Genomic DNA, 15740 nt, shown 5'->3' on the forward strand with positions numbered 1-15740 from the left:
CGCCCGCACTGCCGCTGCCCCAGCGGGACACCGCGGCCCCCCCGCCGCCCCGGCCCCCGACCCGCCCGGCCGCGCCCCCCGACCCGCCCCGTCCCGACCCGCCGCGCCGGGGGCTCGGCCATAAATACTGCCCCGAGTGGCGCTCCCGGACCGGCGCGGCTGGGGAGGGGTCGGGGCAGCAGCCAGCGCTGGTGGCCTCACCTGGGAGAGGCTGCGGGGGTCTCGGCTCCGCACACCCGCCCGGCCGCACAGCAGCCCGGTCGAAGGCCCCTCCGTTCTGAGCCCCTCGTTGTCCCCTCCGGCCCAGCCGCTGCCCCCTCTGCCGCCCCCATGGACTTACTGGGCCCCATGGAGATGACGGAGGGCTCCCTCTGCTCCTTCGCAGCGGCCGATGACTTCTACGATGACCCGTGCTTCAACACGTCGGACATGCACTTCTTCGAGGACCTGGACCCCCGGCTGGTGCACGTCGGGGGTCTGCTGAAGCCCGACGAGCACCCGCACCACCACGGGCACCACCACGGGCACGAGGAGGAGCACGTCCGGGCGCCCAGCGGGCACCACCAGGCTGGCCGCTGCCTGCTGTGGGCCTGCAAGGCGTGCAAAAGGAAGACCACCAACGCCGACCGCCGTAAGGCCGCCACCATGAGGGAGCGCCGGCGGCTCAGCAAGGTCAACGAGGCCTTCGAGACCCTCAAGCGCTGCACCTCCACCAACCCCAACCAGCGCCTGCCCAAGGTGGAGATCCTGCGCAACGCTATCCGCTACATCGAGAGCCTGCAGGCCCTGCTGCGGGAGCAGGAGGATGCTTATTACCCGGTGCTGGAGCACTACAGCGGGGAATCGGACGCTTCCAGCCCCCGCTCCAACTGCTCCGACGGCATGGTGAGTGCCCCAGGGAGGACTCCCTGCCACCAAGGTGCCCTGGACGCTGTTGGTCCGAACCTGAGCAGGGCAGGTCAGCTCTTCCTGCCCTTCCTGTAGCAGCTGCCTTCTGTACCTCCCCAGGCAGAAGACAAAGTCCTTTCTCATGCCTTGAGCACCCGCAGCAAAGGGAGGTGGGGTCCCCGCATGACAGGATCTTGGGGAAAGAAGAAGAATCTCTTACAGATTTTGTTCCCTGGGGTAAGAAGTTAGGCAGGTTCCCCATGTCCTGGAGGAGACAGAACAAAGCTGCTGGGGGAGGACTTTGGGAAGCTGCCTAGAATGGGCACCTGGAGGCATTGCAGGTGCTCCCATAGCTCCTGAAGTATCCCTGTTTCCATCTCCTGCTGTATCATTACCTTTGAATCCTCTAAGGACAGCAGAGAGCAAGGGCCCCCTACAACATGGTAGTTACACAGAGTAACTACTCTCTAAGTAACTACTCTCTTGCTAAGAATCTGGGTTTTGTTTTCTGACATTCATCATGACGGAGGGGAGGGTCTAAGCAACAAGAATTGTTTTTCTTGATCCTTAAGAAAAAGATTCTCCATTTCTCTTCTTACTCACTTCCTCCCCTCCACAGATATTTACAAGCAACAGGAAGAAGAATCCAGGCTTTCAGTCCTGTTTGTACATTATGAGCATAGGAGAAGAAGGGTGGGTGCCAGAGGGTGTCTCATCCCCACACCTTTTGGCTAGGGCTGTAGGTTCAGCCTCTGGTCTGACTCTGGGCTGCTGGGATGTGGTGACCAGAGTCCAGGACACATCTCTGGATAGGCCATGAACTGCACTTTCAGACCAGAGATTACTTTTTGTGCTCTGGTGGGGATAATAAATACTGAGTTGAGTATCTGCAATTATGAGATACTTAACAGATTGGAGAGATTTAAATAAACAATTCCTCTTTAAGATACAGCCTCTTTTAACAGAGGAATTTCATTGGTGATTAAAATATTGGAAACAAATATATTAGTCAGTGTTCTAGAGCATTTTCTATACGAAATGGAAATGGGAAGAGAAACTGAAGGAAATACAAAGAGACAAGGTAGACAGAGGCTTTTAAAGAGGAATTCATGTTTAGAAAAATCTTCAAAACCTAAATTAAAAAGACATAGTTCCCCTTTCAGTCTCCCTATTATAAACTAAAGATACATGAAGGGCCGTATCTGATCAGAATGCTGGAAAGCCTCATCTTATCTGTAAAGCTGCAGCATTCAATGGCATGGTGGTAACTTTCCTGTGGTACAGCTGTGCCAAATAAAATATTTTGGGGTGGATCCCCTTCTAGCCAAGTCATGTTCTTCCTTACTCAAAGAATCTACAACTTGATTGCATTTCAGCCAGGACTGGAATGACGGCACAGACCAGAGTCTGAAATACAAACTTAGACGGTTTCTGGGATTTGGGTAAGAGCCTGACCTCACTCGGATTTCTCTCCTTCCCAGATGGAGTACAGCGTGCCTCCTTGCAGCTCTCGCAGAAGGAACAGCTATGACAGCAGCTACTACACAGAGTCCCCAAATGGTGAGTATGTGCCCTAACAGCGGCAAGACAGAGGCAGGCAGTGCAGCAGCTTTCCTTGTGCCTGCTTCATGCCCAGCTGGGTTGAGAGAGGAACCTGCCTTTCCAGACAGCGAGCCATTGCTGCTGGTAGAGGCACTGGATTTCCTCTAGGTGTATTTGCAAATACAGGAATGTGTTACAACTGCATTTCCTATTTTGAAAATCTAACAGTTGGAGAGAAGTATGTTATTCTCTGCAACTAATTTCAGCATTTAACCATATTCTACATGAAGACCTCTTACTCTATCATTGATGCAAATTGGAGTAATTTATGATTGATTTCAAATCTGGTCTTCCCTTTCTATGAGCTCAGTGAAGCCTTGGCTCCTCCCTGTCCCCAGAGCAGGGCTTCTTTTCCATTTTGAAATTACAATCTGTTTTCTGATAATTTGTGTCCTTCACCAATATTCATTTCCTCCATGCCTTCACATTCCTCTTAAATAAATATGTACTGCTCACTGATAATCTGATCTAATCTAAACTGTACTACCCATTGGATAATCTGAGCACCTTTTTGTCTGTTTTTTAGATGCAAAGCATGGGAAGAGTTCTGTTGTTTCCAGTCTCGATTGCCTCTCAAGCATTGTAGAGAGGATTTCCACAGATAATTCCACATGCCCCATACTGCCTTCAGTGGAAACTGTCGCTGAAGGGAGTCCCTGTTCCCCTCCAGAAGGAGTGAGTCTGAGTGATAGTGGAGCCCAAATTCCTTCCCCCACCAACTGCACCCCACTTCCCCAGGATAACAGCAGCAGCAACCCAATCTACCAAGTGCTATAAGGACCCCTTCAGCTGGACTGCACCAAAACCAATTTGCTCCATTTGACCTCGCTCAATACCTGCCTTGTAAGGTTGAGAAGACTTAAGACTTATTGTTCCAGTTTTAAAATATCACTGAAAATTCCTTCAACTATATAACTTTGCAAACCTGTATCACTTTGAAGTACACATAGTTATTTATTGGTTGTTAAACTAAAGTTATTTAATACGTCTACAGATAAAATTGTATACCATGAAATGGCCAATGTTTAATCTGGGCTGTGGGGAATAGGAAGTTGGCTCTTGAATGTGGAGGAAAATAGAAATCTACAGTAGTAGTGGCATGATAGATCCTTCCTATTACTCCTGTTCTGGCCAAAATAAGGTTGTGGACCATTTTTTATAAAACTTTTGTATAATTGTAAATAAGAGTTGCTTTCCAAAAAAAAAAAAAAAAAAAAAAAAAAGAAACAGAAAAAAGAAAAAAAGTGGAAAAAAATTGCAAAATAAATAAATAAATAAAAAGAAAAAAACCCCAAAACCTAAAACAAAAAGGGGGAAAAAAAATAAAATATTTAATATTGCTTGGTTTGTTGTGTCAAACTTTAACTTTATATATTTATATGATGTGGTTGCCAAGAATGTTTTCGACAGTATTCTAAATAAAGACCCTTATTTATAAAATCTGTGGTGTTATCTTGACTTTCATTAGGGCTTCTAGAATTACTAGTGCATTTAGGAGTGGTATTAGATCTCTGCCTTGGCAGGAAGAAGATACAGGCTCTGATTCAGCAAAGAAATCAAGAACATGCTTCAGTTGCACTACTTTGCATAAATACACTGCTGACAAGGGGTCTCTTTTCTTCATATTCTGTCATGGTCATTACTAAACCTAGACCTGAGCATCACAGGTCATTATTAGAGGGATCAGTAAATAAGCATCTGTTTCTCATCCTGTCCCCAAAATTTACAATTACATTGTAGGACTTGATCTTACAAAGCTGTGTTGAAACTAAGAATCACAAAAAATTAGACTCTCTAAATTCCAGTGTAGCTACTGAAACTTAAAGTCATACAACACTATCTCACAAGAACAGGTACTGCATTTTTGGACAAATGTTCACATTTTTCATTCAAGTTCTATTTTTCAAGTGTTCATGCCAGATTCATGTATTATCAGGTATTAGAAACTAATTGCAAAGGAGTTTTTATCATAAAGTTCAAGTTATAGATCAGAGTTTTCCTCAAGTTCAAGTTGGAATTTAGGCCAAAGACAGGCAGTTTTAATTTGGATTTGAACTTTATGCATCTCTGGCAGCACTGCTCCAGGGATTTACTTCTTGTTTAGAGCCTCTCTAAAAATAACCTGTGGGCTCTGTTTCATTCAGTATCTATGTGTAACCTTGAAAGCTGGCTGTGCAACTGAAAAATGTTAAGCCCAAGCTGGTTGTTGTTGGAAAGTAACAATCAGGGCATTTCTGTGCATCTGGACAAGAATAACCAGCAACTATAACCTGTTTCTTATCACATCCCTATGATTTATGGATTTTGTATAAACATCACAGTAAAATAAAAACAAACACACTGAAAACCAATCTAGGTATCATCATACTTTGCTGACAGTACAAAGAATACTTTGTACTCTCTGTTAGGTGACTATTATAGAGGAAGTTTGTGCAGCTCTTACCTCTTAAGCACGAAAAAGAGGGAACAGCTAATTCCAGGGAATGTGTCCCACTCATGTATCATGTATGGCCTTGAAGATCAATGTTCTGTGGAGGGGAGAGGACCACATTGCCATATGTTGAGCAGAGAAATGCAGTTGCTTCTTCTTCCTGGGGCGGTCATGCTCCAAGCTTGGTGATTTATCTGAAGCCAGAGGGGCAGGGATGGTAGCAGCCATGGGTATTCCTTCCTCATCCATGAGCTTGTGGTCATGGTGGATGATAAATCAGTGTTGAGGCACAGGACCATTCTGTGGAGCAGCCCAGGCTCCCACAGATCAGTGGAGACTCTGAGGCAGGACTGGCCATTCAGCATCTTCATCAAAGTCCAACTTTGTAAAGGTCTCCCACTGATTTCCCTGTGGGCAGAAAACATAAAGCCCATTAAGATTGAGTTTACCCCTTTCATTTTTCCATTAAAAATAAAAATCAAACTAATTTGAGAATGTGATAATTTATACTAATATGAATCAGGAGGCTAAGGTTAGAAGGTTAGAAAAATAGCCCAGGTTAGTTGGAAGCCTGTATGCCTTGGAAAAGCTAAGGAGAGACAGGTGCCTCACAAATCAGGACCTCACATTATCAATATAGTTTTCATTACCTTCAGCAAACAATCGGGCCCACAATGCAAAAGATCAAAAAAAATGCCTCTGTGAAATACTAAGGATCTTTTGATCCCCATAATTTGAGTCCAGTAAAAATACCAATTTTACTGCCATTAAATGAGGCTCTGGACATGCTGTTAGCACACACTTCCTTGCCTGCCTTGCTTGCAGCCCACTTCTGAGGGACATAATAGGGTACCTGGCTGTAGGGCTGGCATGGTGGAGCAGGCACAGGGCACTTGTGCTCAACAATGTACACACACAGTTCCATGTGAAGTCATGTATATTGCATTTCACTGATTTATTTTAGCCACCCGAGTTTCCACATACTGATGTTAATGTTACAACAGAGAACAGGCATTTAGCACATCCCAAAATAGATGGATGGATGATGAAGAAAAAACATTCATAGGTTTCCTATGCAATGCCCATCTTTCTCCCATTGATGTCAGTGAGAAAAGTTCACTGGAGTAAGGCCAAAGGGCACCAGCACTGATAAATCCGTGTTTAGGTTACAAATATATTTATTTTTTTTACTTTGATAAGAAAAATTATTCCCCTGTGCCATTTCTTTCTGTTTATTTCTAAGGTAATAAATATATTTAAAACAGAGTCCTGTGCATCAAGAGGACAGCATGTGACTGATAGAAATATATCCCAGTCTATGAGTAAATATTTTGAAGCCAGTAATATTTAGATTCAGAGCTTTACTTTAGTTCTGACACAGCCAAGGAGCATATGCAAGACCGAGCCAACATTTACAAACTTCGGTTCTTAAACTGGGCTTGTGAAGATGAATTTAGGCACTTAGGGTTGATCCTACAAGACAAAGTACAGCCTACCTTGGTCTACAGAAACACTCCAGCACAGGCTCTGAACACACACTGATAGACTGGAAGTTTGTATCACGCAGGTTCCAGTTCAATATGAGGTTTCCTAAGGAACACTGCCTTTGAAGGGAAAGTCATACAGATACAAACAAATAAAGGAAAGTAGCTGTCTTCAAACACAATGGTAAGTGCGTATTTTAGGAATGTTTGATTTGATTTGGTAACTTAAGAAAGCGCTGCATGACAAGCCCAGTAATACTGGTTTATCTCATTCAAATCACTGCTATGGAAAAAGCAAAGAGGAAGAAATTTATATCTCACTCACATGTGCTAAATGCTCTGATTTTACATTTCATTGGATCAATTTGCACATATAAGAATGAAGACAATCTTTTTCCTACTTTCAATATTTCACAACAAAGTGCAATAAAATTGCTGGGTTTTCAAATAACAATGTTAAACACCATTTCCTGCATTATCATAGCAATACTGCTACAGAAATATTTCACATACTGAACACTCAATTTCAGGTGAAAGATATATGAACTATTCCTGGTATATTTTTTCACCTTAAAAAGATTTTATTATCTGTAACCAAATATATTAAAGAAACATTAAATTGACAGTTGCTTCATACCAGATGCTGGTCTTCTAAAATGACTTAATTTTCAACTCAAGAAAAAGACATTAAAAAAAACCCTTGAAAGTGGACAGAAAAACAGTTTTCATTTTATATCTTACATTTTACAGAGATATTTGAAAGTTTGAGAGTGTGCAAAGGGCCAAAACTGCTATCTTCAGAAGAACTACATCCAAAATAAGTGAGAAAACATTTGTACCTCATACCTCATGAATTTTAATGAATTAATTAATATTTCCTTTTTGTTTACAAATTTCCTTGAAATCAATAGGAATATTTCCAGCTTCAGGAGGAATATTTTCAGACTACTGCACATAGTACTGTGTGGGATAGTGTTCACATAGCAGTGCAAAGCCAGGACAAACTCCCTGCTGTGACCCTTTACTTGTGCTCTGGTCACTGACCCATTTCTGTCACAACACTTTCAGATGTGCCGATCGCCCTAAGCACAACCCTCTGAACAAGCTGCCAGGCTTTAGTGCTCACCTGATCTTGAAAATACAAACCAGAAACTGTCCCCATAATAGTGCTGAAAGCCTACAACCGTTCCTAAATGAGTGGCTGACATGGAGCCTGTTATAGCAGGAGATGGTGTGAAGGTCATTTCACATAATTTGCATGTGGCAATCTTGGCTTCACAGGCAGTAGGTAAAAAAGGCCTTTGTAGAGTCAGAGTGCAAATCTCTGACACCACGACCTGGAGATCATCTTGGGAGGCACATCCAAGTACCTCATTAAACACTATTTACTATCAGCTCACCCTCCCTCAGCCTTTCAAATCACTGGTTTTCTAGTAAAACTGTTGAACAGCCATGACCTCCTCTCCTTGATGGATGCAGCATGCTCCCTTCTCAACAGGGTTGTTGCACAACTGGGAATGTCATTAAGTGATGACCCTTCAATATTTGACATTTCAGGGCTAACAAGGGAAGGGATCGTCCCTAGCATAATACAGAAAAGCAGTCAGATAGTCCTTTCCTTCACAGGACCCAGCAGGAATTAGAAATAAAGCCACTTGGGCCAGTACAAAGAACACAGAAATTTCCCTGTGGACCCAGAAACCTACATGTTGCATACACAGACACTTCTGAACTACCTTAATTGTAAGCTAAAGGTGAAAACTGACCTATCCTGTAACCATGGGGTGATAGAAAAACCTCAGGGGTTTCCCAATAATATATTCAATATGGCACTGAACTCACATTTTCTTCCTACAACACCAATAACTTCTACCATACACAGACATCTTAATGCCATCAACGAGTGTGCTATTTTATGTAATGAATATTCAGTGAATAACCTCACATTAATCAACAGGGAGGCAAATACTGTAATTATTTATTAAAAATTTACTAAAAATTCTAACAGACACTAACCCACTTAATCATGCAATTTTGGTTGGTTTGTTGGTTGGGTTTTTTTGGGAGTCAGATTCACTCAGAAGTCTGTCTCAGCACAGTTATCTTGTGCTGTATGTCCATGGCAGTAGAAGGTGGTCTCCCAATCTCCACAGTGCTCCCTAACCCACCTGAAATGACATTGAGCCTTTTCTGGTCCAACAGCCACATCTGCTGGGAAAAATTTAAACTGCATGCCTTCCTGAAATCGTTGCTTGGTGAGTTCCATGTTCTGTTTCGTCATCTTTCTATAATGTAAGGTTTGTTGGTGCAGAAACAGCAAAAAAAATTCAGTTTTCAGTCAGCACCTGGAGGCCCATACATTAGGAATATCAAGGAAAATATACTGGAAAAAAAAAATTATTCTCTGCCAAGAACCTTCTACAGAAACAGAGAAAAAATTGGAAGAATAGTAGGTTGGTTGGGTTTTGGCTTTTTTATTGCTGGACAAATGTTGTGGCACCATTCTATTTTTCTTCTTTTTTAAGTGAAAAAAAAAGACAAAAGGAGGGAGAAAATGTAAGGTCTTTGAAGGCATTGTATGGCCTGGGCTGAGAGCAGTCATCCTGGGGGAGACAGGCTGCTTGCCAAGAAGGCAGGTGGGGAAGATGCACTGGAACTGCAGATGACAGCAGGATCACAGTGAGATTCCCTGGTGACAAAGTCCCTCAGTAGGGCATAAATCTTGGCCACCTGACCAAGGGAGGTGATTTTTCCCTCTACTCTGCTCTGATGAGATCCCATCTGGAGCTGTGCATCCAGCTCTGGGTCCTCAGCATAGAAGGGATGTTGATCTGTTGGAGCGAGTCCACAGGAGGCCACCAAGATGACCAGAGGGATAGAGCACCTCTCCTACAAGGAAAGGCTGAGAGAGTTGGAACTGTTTAGCCTGGAAAAGAGAAGGCTTTAGGGTGACCTTCCAGTACCTGAAGAGAAAATACAAGAAAGATTCAGAGAGACTGTTTAAAAGACCATGTAGAGACAGCACAAGGGGGAACGACTTCAGACTGAGAGTAGGTTTAGGTTAGATATTAGGAAGAAACTCTCAACTGTGAGGTTGGTGAGGCACTGGAACAGGCTGCCCAGAGAAGATGTGCATGCCCCATCCCTGGCAGTGTTCAAGGCCGGGTTGCCTGGAGCTCTGAGCAACCTGGGATAGTGAGAGGTGTCTTTTTCCATAGCAGAGGGGTTGGAATGAGTTGATCTTGAAAGTCCTTTCCAATGCAAAGCATTCTATGATTCATTTATACTTTGACCACACAACATTCCTTTTTTTCCACATCGATGCTCTGCTTCTGAATCCTAAACCAAATAAAGCAACACCTTTTTGCGCTGAATTTTTTTACTTGTTTTTATGGCATCTGTGGGTTTCCTGAGGTGGCAGCCTAGACAATCCACATTTGAGAGCTGCTGCTTGCTGCAGTGTGAAAGCACATTACTGAACCAACAAGCAGCGTGTAGGTTTTTCTCCAGGCCACCGGAGGGCAGCCTTTCCATGAAAAACAGGACTTTGACATCTTTGTTTTTAGTGCACACGTTCCCTTTTTTCCCCCCTAAACTCTCACATCTAACTCTTTCTTAGCTCAGGTAGAGAGTGTCATTTCACACCGTGACAACTGAAGTCAGTCAGCCGATTTCCTACCCAGTGTGTAAATTCATCAGTCTGGCTGGCAGTGGACTCTTATCTGTTTGGATTATTACAGCAAGTACAAGTTCATGGTTTGAGTTTGGATGCTCAAAGATGCACTTTCACAGAAAAACTACAGGCTTTTGTGTCTATATGGCAAGGCATCCCTATGTGTGGCCTGAAGTTCGGGATAAAGACCATGACAGAGCAAAGCATTTATGCAACAGCTTGTAAAGGGAGAACTGTTCTTCATCCAGGGCACGTAATGCTCTCATTGCACATCTAATGCCATAGAAATACAAATGTATGCAAGGGGGTTCATGTGTCACACATGTTCCTTTGTACAGGACAGGCCACACTTGCATCCCTTTGTTCCCTTTGGAAAGGAAGTGTGGTATGTGCTCGGCACACATGCTCTACTCTCTCAAAGGCTGTCCTCTACAGAACTACACACTTGAAACAACTTGCAGTTGAAAGCCAGCTGCACAAAATGTAGTCCCAAACATGCCTTTCAAAAGCTTCACAAATGCCAATTACATTAAGCGATATGAAAAAAAGCAAGCGAGTAATGTGCCTAATTAACGAAGCTAGAGATGGAGCCAGCCACTTGGTTTGAAGTACTTCCAAGAGAGATGTTAAATGCAATGGTCAGAGCAACTCTGGAAGAAATAAATTAACATGCTGGGATAATATTTCAAGCTCTGTGGGAGTAAAAACTGTGTGTGGTAAGGGGAAACAAAGGTAAAAATATCACATGGTGCTATTCTGTTTGATTGTTTGCCAAGGACACTTTAGTTTTTGCCATTTATTATTCTTCATAGTATGCTTGAAATTATGCAAGAAGACATAAAAGTGTTAGCATTACGTCACTGGCCTTCCTAAATTTATCTTTTACTCACCTGTTAAATCTCAGCTCAAGGTCAAGAGAAAAATAATTTTGAGTGAATGGACTATGAGATAGACACATTCATGGAAAATATCTTAGTAGGGTTCTTTTATCTTTAGTACTATCTGTAACCACAGCTCAAAAGATTCCCCACACCATAGGACAAAAGTCGGGTTTTTAAATGGTCCTCATAAATAAGAACTGACTGACAGCTGCCTAGCTCCAAATCTTAGGTATCTGTGGTTGGGAAAGCTCAGGCCATCACAAACTCTCAAGTTCCAGCAAGTAGCGTGGCTTGAATCCATTCCAGTACTCATCTGTTGGCAGCTGTTTCCATCTGCTCCTTCTTGAACCATTCTGCTCAGTCCCTAGGGAAGAGCAGGAAAACTGTCACGCAATGAACTTGCTTGTTGTGAGCTGGCTGCTCATGTTTTACCCGAATCTGTCATCTCACCTCATCTGCTCTCTGGCCCTTTTTTTGCCATAAGAATTCTGAGTTCTGCTGTGCATCTTAGAGGGGAAAGGAAACCCCAAACAAACTATTCTTCAAATGTGATTGACAAAACATTATTCCTTCCTTTAAGTACAAATAATTCTTATGAACAAGAGATACAGAACAGATTGATCAGATCACCTAGTCCTAACAGCTGAATCACACAGTGATACCTGCATGTATGTTTTGCAGCTAAAAGTGTCTGAGATACCTTCACTTTTTGATGAGGGAAGGTAGATGCCCTTCAAGCACTCCATGACCATTACCTGTGGCCTTTTTTTGTTTGGTTTGGTGGTAAAATACACAATGGAGAAAGAAAAAAAAATCTATTTTAGGCATGAGTGTTTATGTTTCCAGACTTGCAGCTGAGCCTTCAGGAACTTTGGTTGACTGAGCAAATGTCTATGCACATTAACACAACTCAATTTGTCCCATTGCTATTCTATGTACTTGTTAACTTGGTATCTACACATTAACATTAATTGGCTAGAATAAGCAAAATATTTTATTTTTTCTTAACCAAGATAATTAGTTTTATATTTTCAGCTTGGAAAGTTTTAATTCATACTTTGATATATTATCTCTAGCCTGATTTCCAACTGGACCAAATCCCCCCAGATTCCTTGGGCCTTCAAAACTTTCAAAACCTGAAAATCCCAACTTTTTTTCAGAAACGTCTTTATTATTTCAGTCCCAACCTGTATCTTATTACAATCCTGTACCTGAAAGTATATCCCTAAACATAAGAGGCATTCTGCAGATCCTATTCAGCCCAGGGTTGGGAGAGGAGAAATAGTCAATAAGAGAAGCAATACAACAGAATATGGAAACAAAGCTGAAGAAGATTCCATTAGTAACACAATGCAATCATCTGGGTTTTGCTCTAATCAGAATTATAGATATTTGTGGATATATTGGTCAAAATACCTCCTAAGGGCTTTACAAGCATAAACTCAGGAAAACCAAGAGTAATTTCACTGACTTCCCCTGTCACCTTTTCTGTGGTGCACCATCCTTTGCAGCATGCATCTGTCTGCTTGGATTATGCAATGGTCAAACTGGACCACACAAGCACAGCACTTGCATGAAGACCTTTCTATATAATGAAGCCTGGCTTCTCAAGGAGCTTGGCATGATAAAGCAGATAAGCATATAAGCATGTGGGCATCTTTGCCCACATCCCAAATTACTACCACACAAGCAATCATTTCCTCCACTTTTTAACAGGCAGGATAAGCTGGAGAACAATTTCAGAAGAAACTGTAGAAATCTATTGCATTTTTTATTACAGTTAGAATTTTTTCAAAGAAAAAAAAGGTTTTTATTATAGATTTGATAATAAATCTATTTTGTATTGGACACTGCTTTTTCTCATTCCTTCATAGGAAAGCCGATAAACATGCTATTATGGCCGTCTTTGGATGAGAATCCATCCTAGAAGAACAGAAAGGTCCAATTTTATATGAGAATGGAGCATTTCTGAAGGAAGACTTAACTCTGATTTCTTGCAGGCCAACTCTGAATATCTTGTCCCACTGTGATCTTTCTCTGCTTCCTCATTATTTCCCAATTCCTTCTACTGCTGGACTACCTAGAGGCAAAGACTATGACTGCAAAACCTGGCAGAACCCACAGATGAATCAGACTGAATCAGTAAACAATGACTAAAAGTGCAGCGTCATAGGAACATGCATATGAGGCACTGTGCCTCAAACAAAACCATTTAAATATAAACCTGCTGCAAATCTTGACAGGAATTCCAGCCACAGTGTGGAGGGCTGGTATAATCCTATTGCACTAGGATTCCTACAGAAGTCTTCCCCAGGTCCTAGAAATTCTGGGTAGAGCATATTCCTGCTTCCTGAGACCATTCATTATAGTGTGCCCCAGAAGGGAAAGGCAGAGGACAAGCTAATAGAGGTGCCATCCCTTCACTATTGCCTTTCTTCTAGCTCTCAACACTTCATTTAACTGGAACACAAGGCTGGTATTAATGCTAAGGTATAGGCCCAGGCATGAGACAGGATAAAGAAACCTGCATTCCCAGCAGCTAGTCCAAGATTTGGGACAGAACGTGGATTTTGCTTTCCATTTACTCACATTTATATTTTATAAATCCTGGCTCTTGACAAAAGAAATCCAGCAGATTTCATCTTTAGTGCCAACTATTTAACTAGCATCACTGGAACTATTATACTTTATATCTCTTCATATGCAGCATTCAAATAATTACTTCAACAGGATTAAATGTCATATTTCATGGGACCAGCTGCATAAATATTTACAAAGCTAGGGAACAGAAAAGACATCTCAGAGTTATTGATTCATGTCAAATATTGAGAAGCTGGGTTAATCAAAGGATTTAAGCAATGCTTTAAACCTTTGAGTCAGAATTGTTGAGATTTATTTAAACTGCTCTTACCTTTCAACATCTAAAGTTTTACAAATCGTTTGTAACAATAAAGACTTGCAGGCCATTTTCCCATCTGTTTGCCCGAGGACATTTCAGTTACTATTGTGAACTCAGAGTATGCTGAAGAAGTAATAACAGCTGTGAAAAGTGAATCATTCAACAAAAATTAAGTTCTCATTTAAGTAAAAAAAAAAAGTTCTAATTATTTTGTTGTATTGGAGAAATAGTCAGCTGTTGGGTAAGTACATACATTTTATAAAATGGAGCATATTCCATACTCCTTAGTCAGAAACAGATCCTGGTTTGTTTTTTGCTTTTTTTTGGTGGTTAAATGAAAAAGATGCACTTGCAGCACTGAGAGCTGCATGCCTTTTTCAAGAAAAGACTAGCACCTCCTGTTCTGTATTCTGTATATAGTAGTTGTGAAATACATATGTCTGTATCTATGTGTTTGTGTCTGTTGCTATGTTCATGCACCTGCAAATTGGCTGAGATCTTGAAAACGTAATGACAGCATTAGTAGGGTTTTTTTTCAGAAAAGGCTGACTAGGCCAGTCTGAGAAAGTCAAGGACCTTCTAGGACTCCCCAGAACAAATTAACTAATAATATAAAGCCAAGTCCCTGGCCTTTTCTGAAACTCTAGCCATAGGACATGGTAAATGGTTCCAACCTATGTGCGCTCTTTCGGCAATGCAGATTCAGAGCCCTCAGGATGATTGACCTCAGCTTGTAGTAACGAGTTTAGATAAGGGATTTTTTGTTATGTGCTGACAGGAAACTTCCAATTGTGTAAGCTCAATTTTCCTCATCACCAGCTGGTTTTTTGCTGGATCACACCTAGATCAGCAGGAAGAAGACAAGGGACAAATCCTTCCATAGCTCCGCATTGTAACAAAGTAGCACGTTAGCTGTATGCTTAATTCCAGATGCTTAAAGCAGGTTTTTCTGTGATTTAGCCTCATGATTTCTTGAGGAACAATTATTTCTGTTTTGGGGAATGTCTCATCAAAGACAAATCCTGACACTTTTACTACAGCCTTGACTTGAGGATGTGCTCCAAGAGAAGCCCAGTGCCTCACCCAGACCAGATTTAAGAACCTAGGGGTGAGACAGATAGCTCAGCAGTTTTTTTGCAGTGCTTATTGCCATTTTTGCCAGGAAGGTGCAATCTTCTCTTTCCTTGCAGATAAGACAGTTTGGAAATCTCCCTAGTCCTTTCAGCAAGCACCAGAACACCACTTCCACCACCTCACCTTACTCATGGGCACCATCTCCATAATTGTATCTGCTCAGTTTCATCTCCCATAAATTTTCAGCAAAAACAAATGGATTCAAGTGGGAGTTTCTCTTTGTTGATGGAGTGGGTAAAGACCAAAGATGATTTCTAACATGTCACAATATTACTTCCATTTTTTTCCAGAGTAGCTTCCATTTATCTCACGGTTTGATGCACACTTTCTGAAGGATCCCAAAGGAATTTTCAAATCAAAAAGAACGTTCACTCAGCAGTGTCAGCCCAGTAGAAATGGATGAACAAGTGCAACTCATCAGGCAGAGCATGGCAAATGCTTCTCAGCTCAAAGCAAAGCCATGCAACAGCTGGAAAACATGGAAGGGAATGAAGTACATATTCAAGTAAAACTGAAGTAATTAAGAATAAAAAATCCAGCTATAAAAGTGCAGGAACAAGAATTCAGCCGTAACTTCTGCTGCTCTGATTACTCTCATTTAAAGAATCATGACTTCTCTGCATCATGCTTTGAGCTACACTTCTCTTCAGACATGCAGCATCTCTATGACTCCTTCACTCGACATAAAGCACCAACCCACAATTTTTTTCTCCATTCTCATTCTTTCTATGAAAGGCTTTCATCCAAT

General features: G+C 42.0%; 1 protein-coding gene across 1 annotated transcript; it reads left to right on the plus strand.

Annotated features, from left to right (window-relative positions):
• The first annotated feature begins 157 nt into the window (after nt 1-157).
• Nucleotides 158-3779, plus strand: MYOD1 (myogenic differentiation 1). The gene is made up of 3 exons (XM_058827988.1): nt 158-885; nt 2370-2448; nt 3017-3779. Exons 1-3 carry the CDS (start codon nt 331-333, stop codon nt 3265-3267), a joined length of 885 nt encoding a protein of 294 aa, XP_058683971.1. The 5' UTR covers nt 158-330; the 3' UTR covers nt 3268-3779.
• Nucleotides 3780-15740: the final 11961 nt, after the last annotated feature.

The sequence above is a fragment of the Poecile atricapillus genome, chromosome 1 (genome assembly GCF_030490865.1).
Source record: "Poecile atricapillus isolate bPoeAtr1 chromosome 1, bPoeAtr1.hap1, whole genome shotgun sequence".
NCBI lineage: Eukaryota > Metazoa > Chordata > Aves > Passeriformes > Paridae > Poecile > Poecile atricapillus.

Excerpts from the sequence above, each read along its gene's own strand:
- MYOD1 (XM_058827988.1), top strand. The coding sequence starts at position 331 with ATGGACTTACTGGGCCCCATGGAGATGACGGAGGGCTCCCTCTGCTCC. Across the intron at positions 886-2,369 it reads CCAACTGCTCCGACGGCATG|ATGGAGTACAGCGTGCCTCC; the intron begins GTGAGTGCCCCA and ends TCTCCTTCCCAG. Across the intron at positions 2,449-3,016 it reads CTACACAGAGTCCCCAAATG|ATGCAAAGCATGGGAAGAGT; the intron begins GTGAGTATGTGC and ends TCTGTTTTTTAG.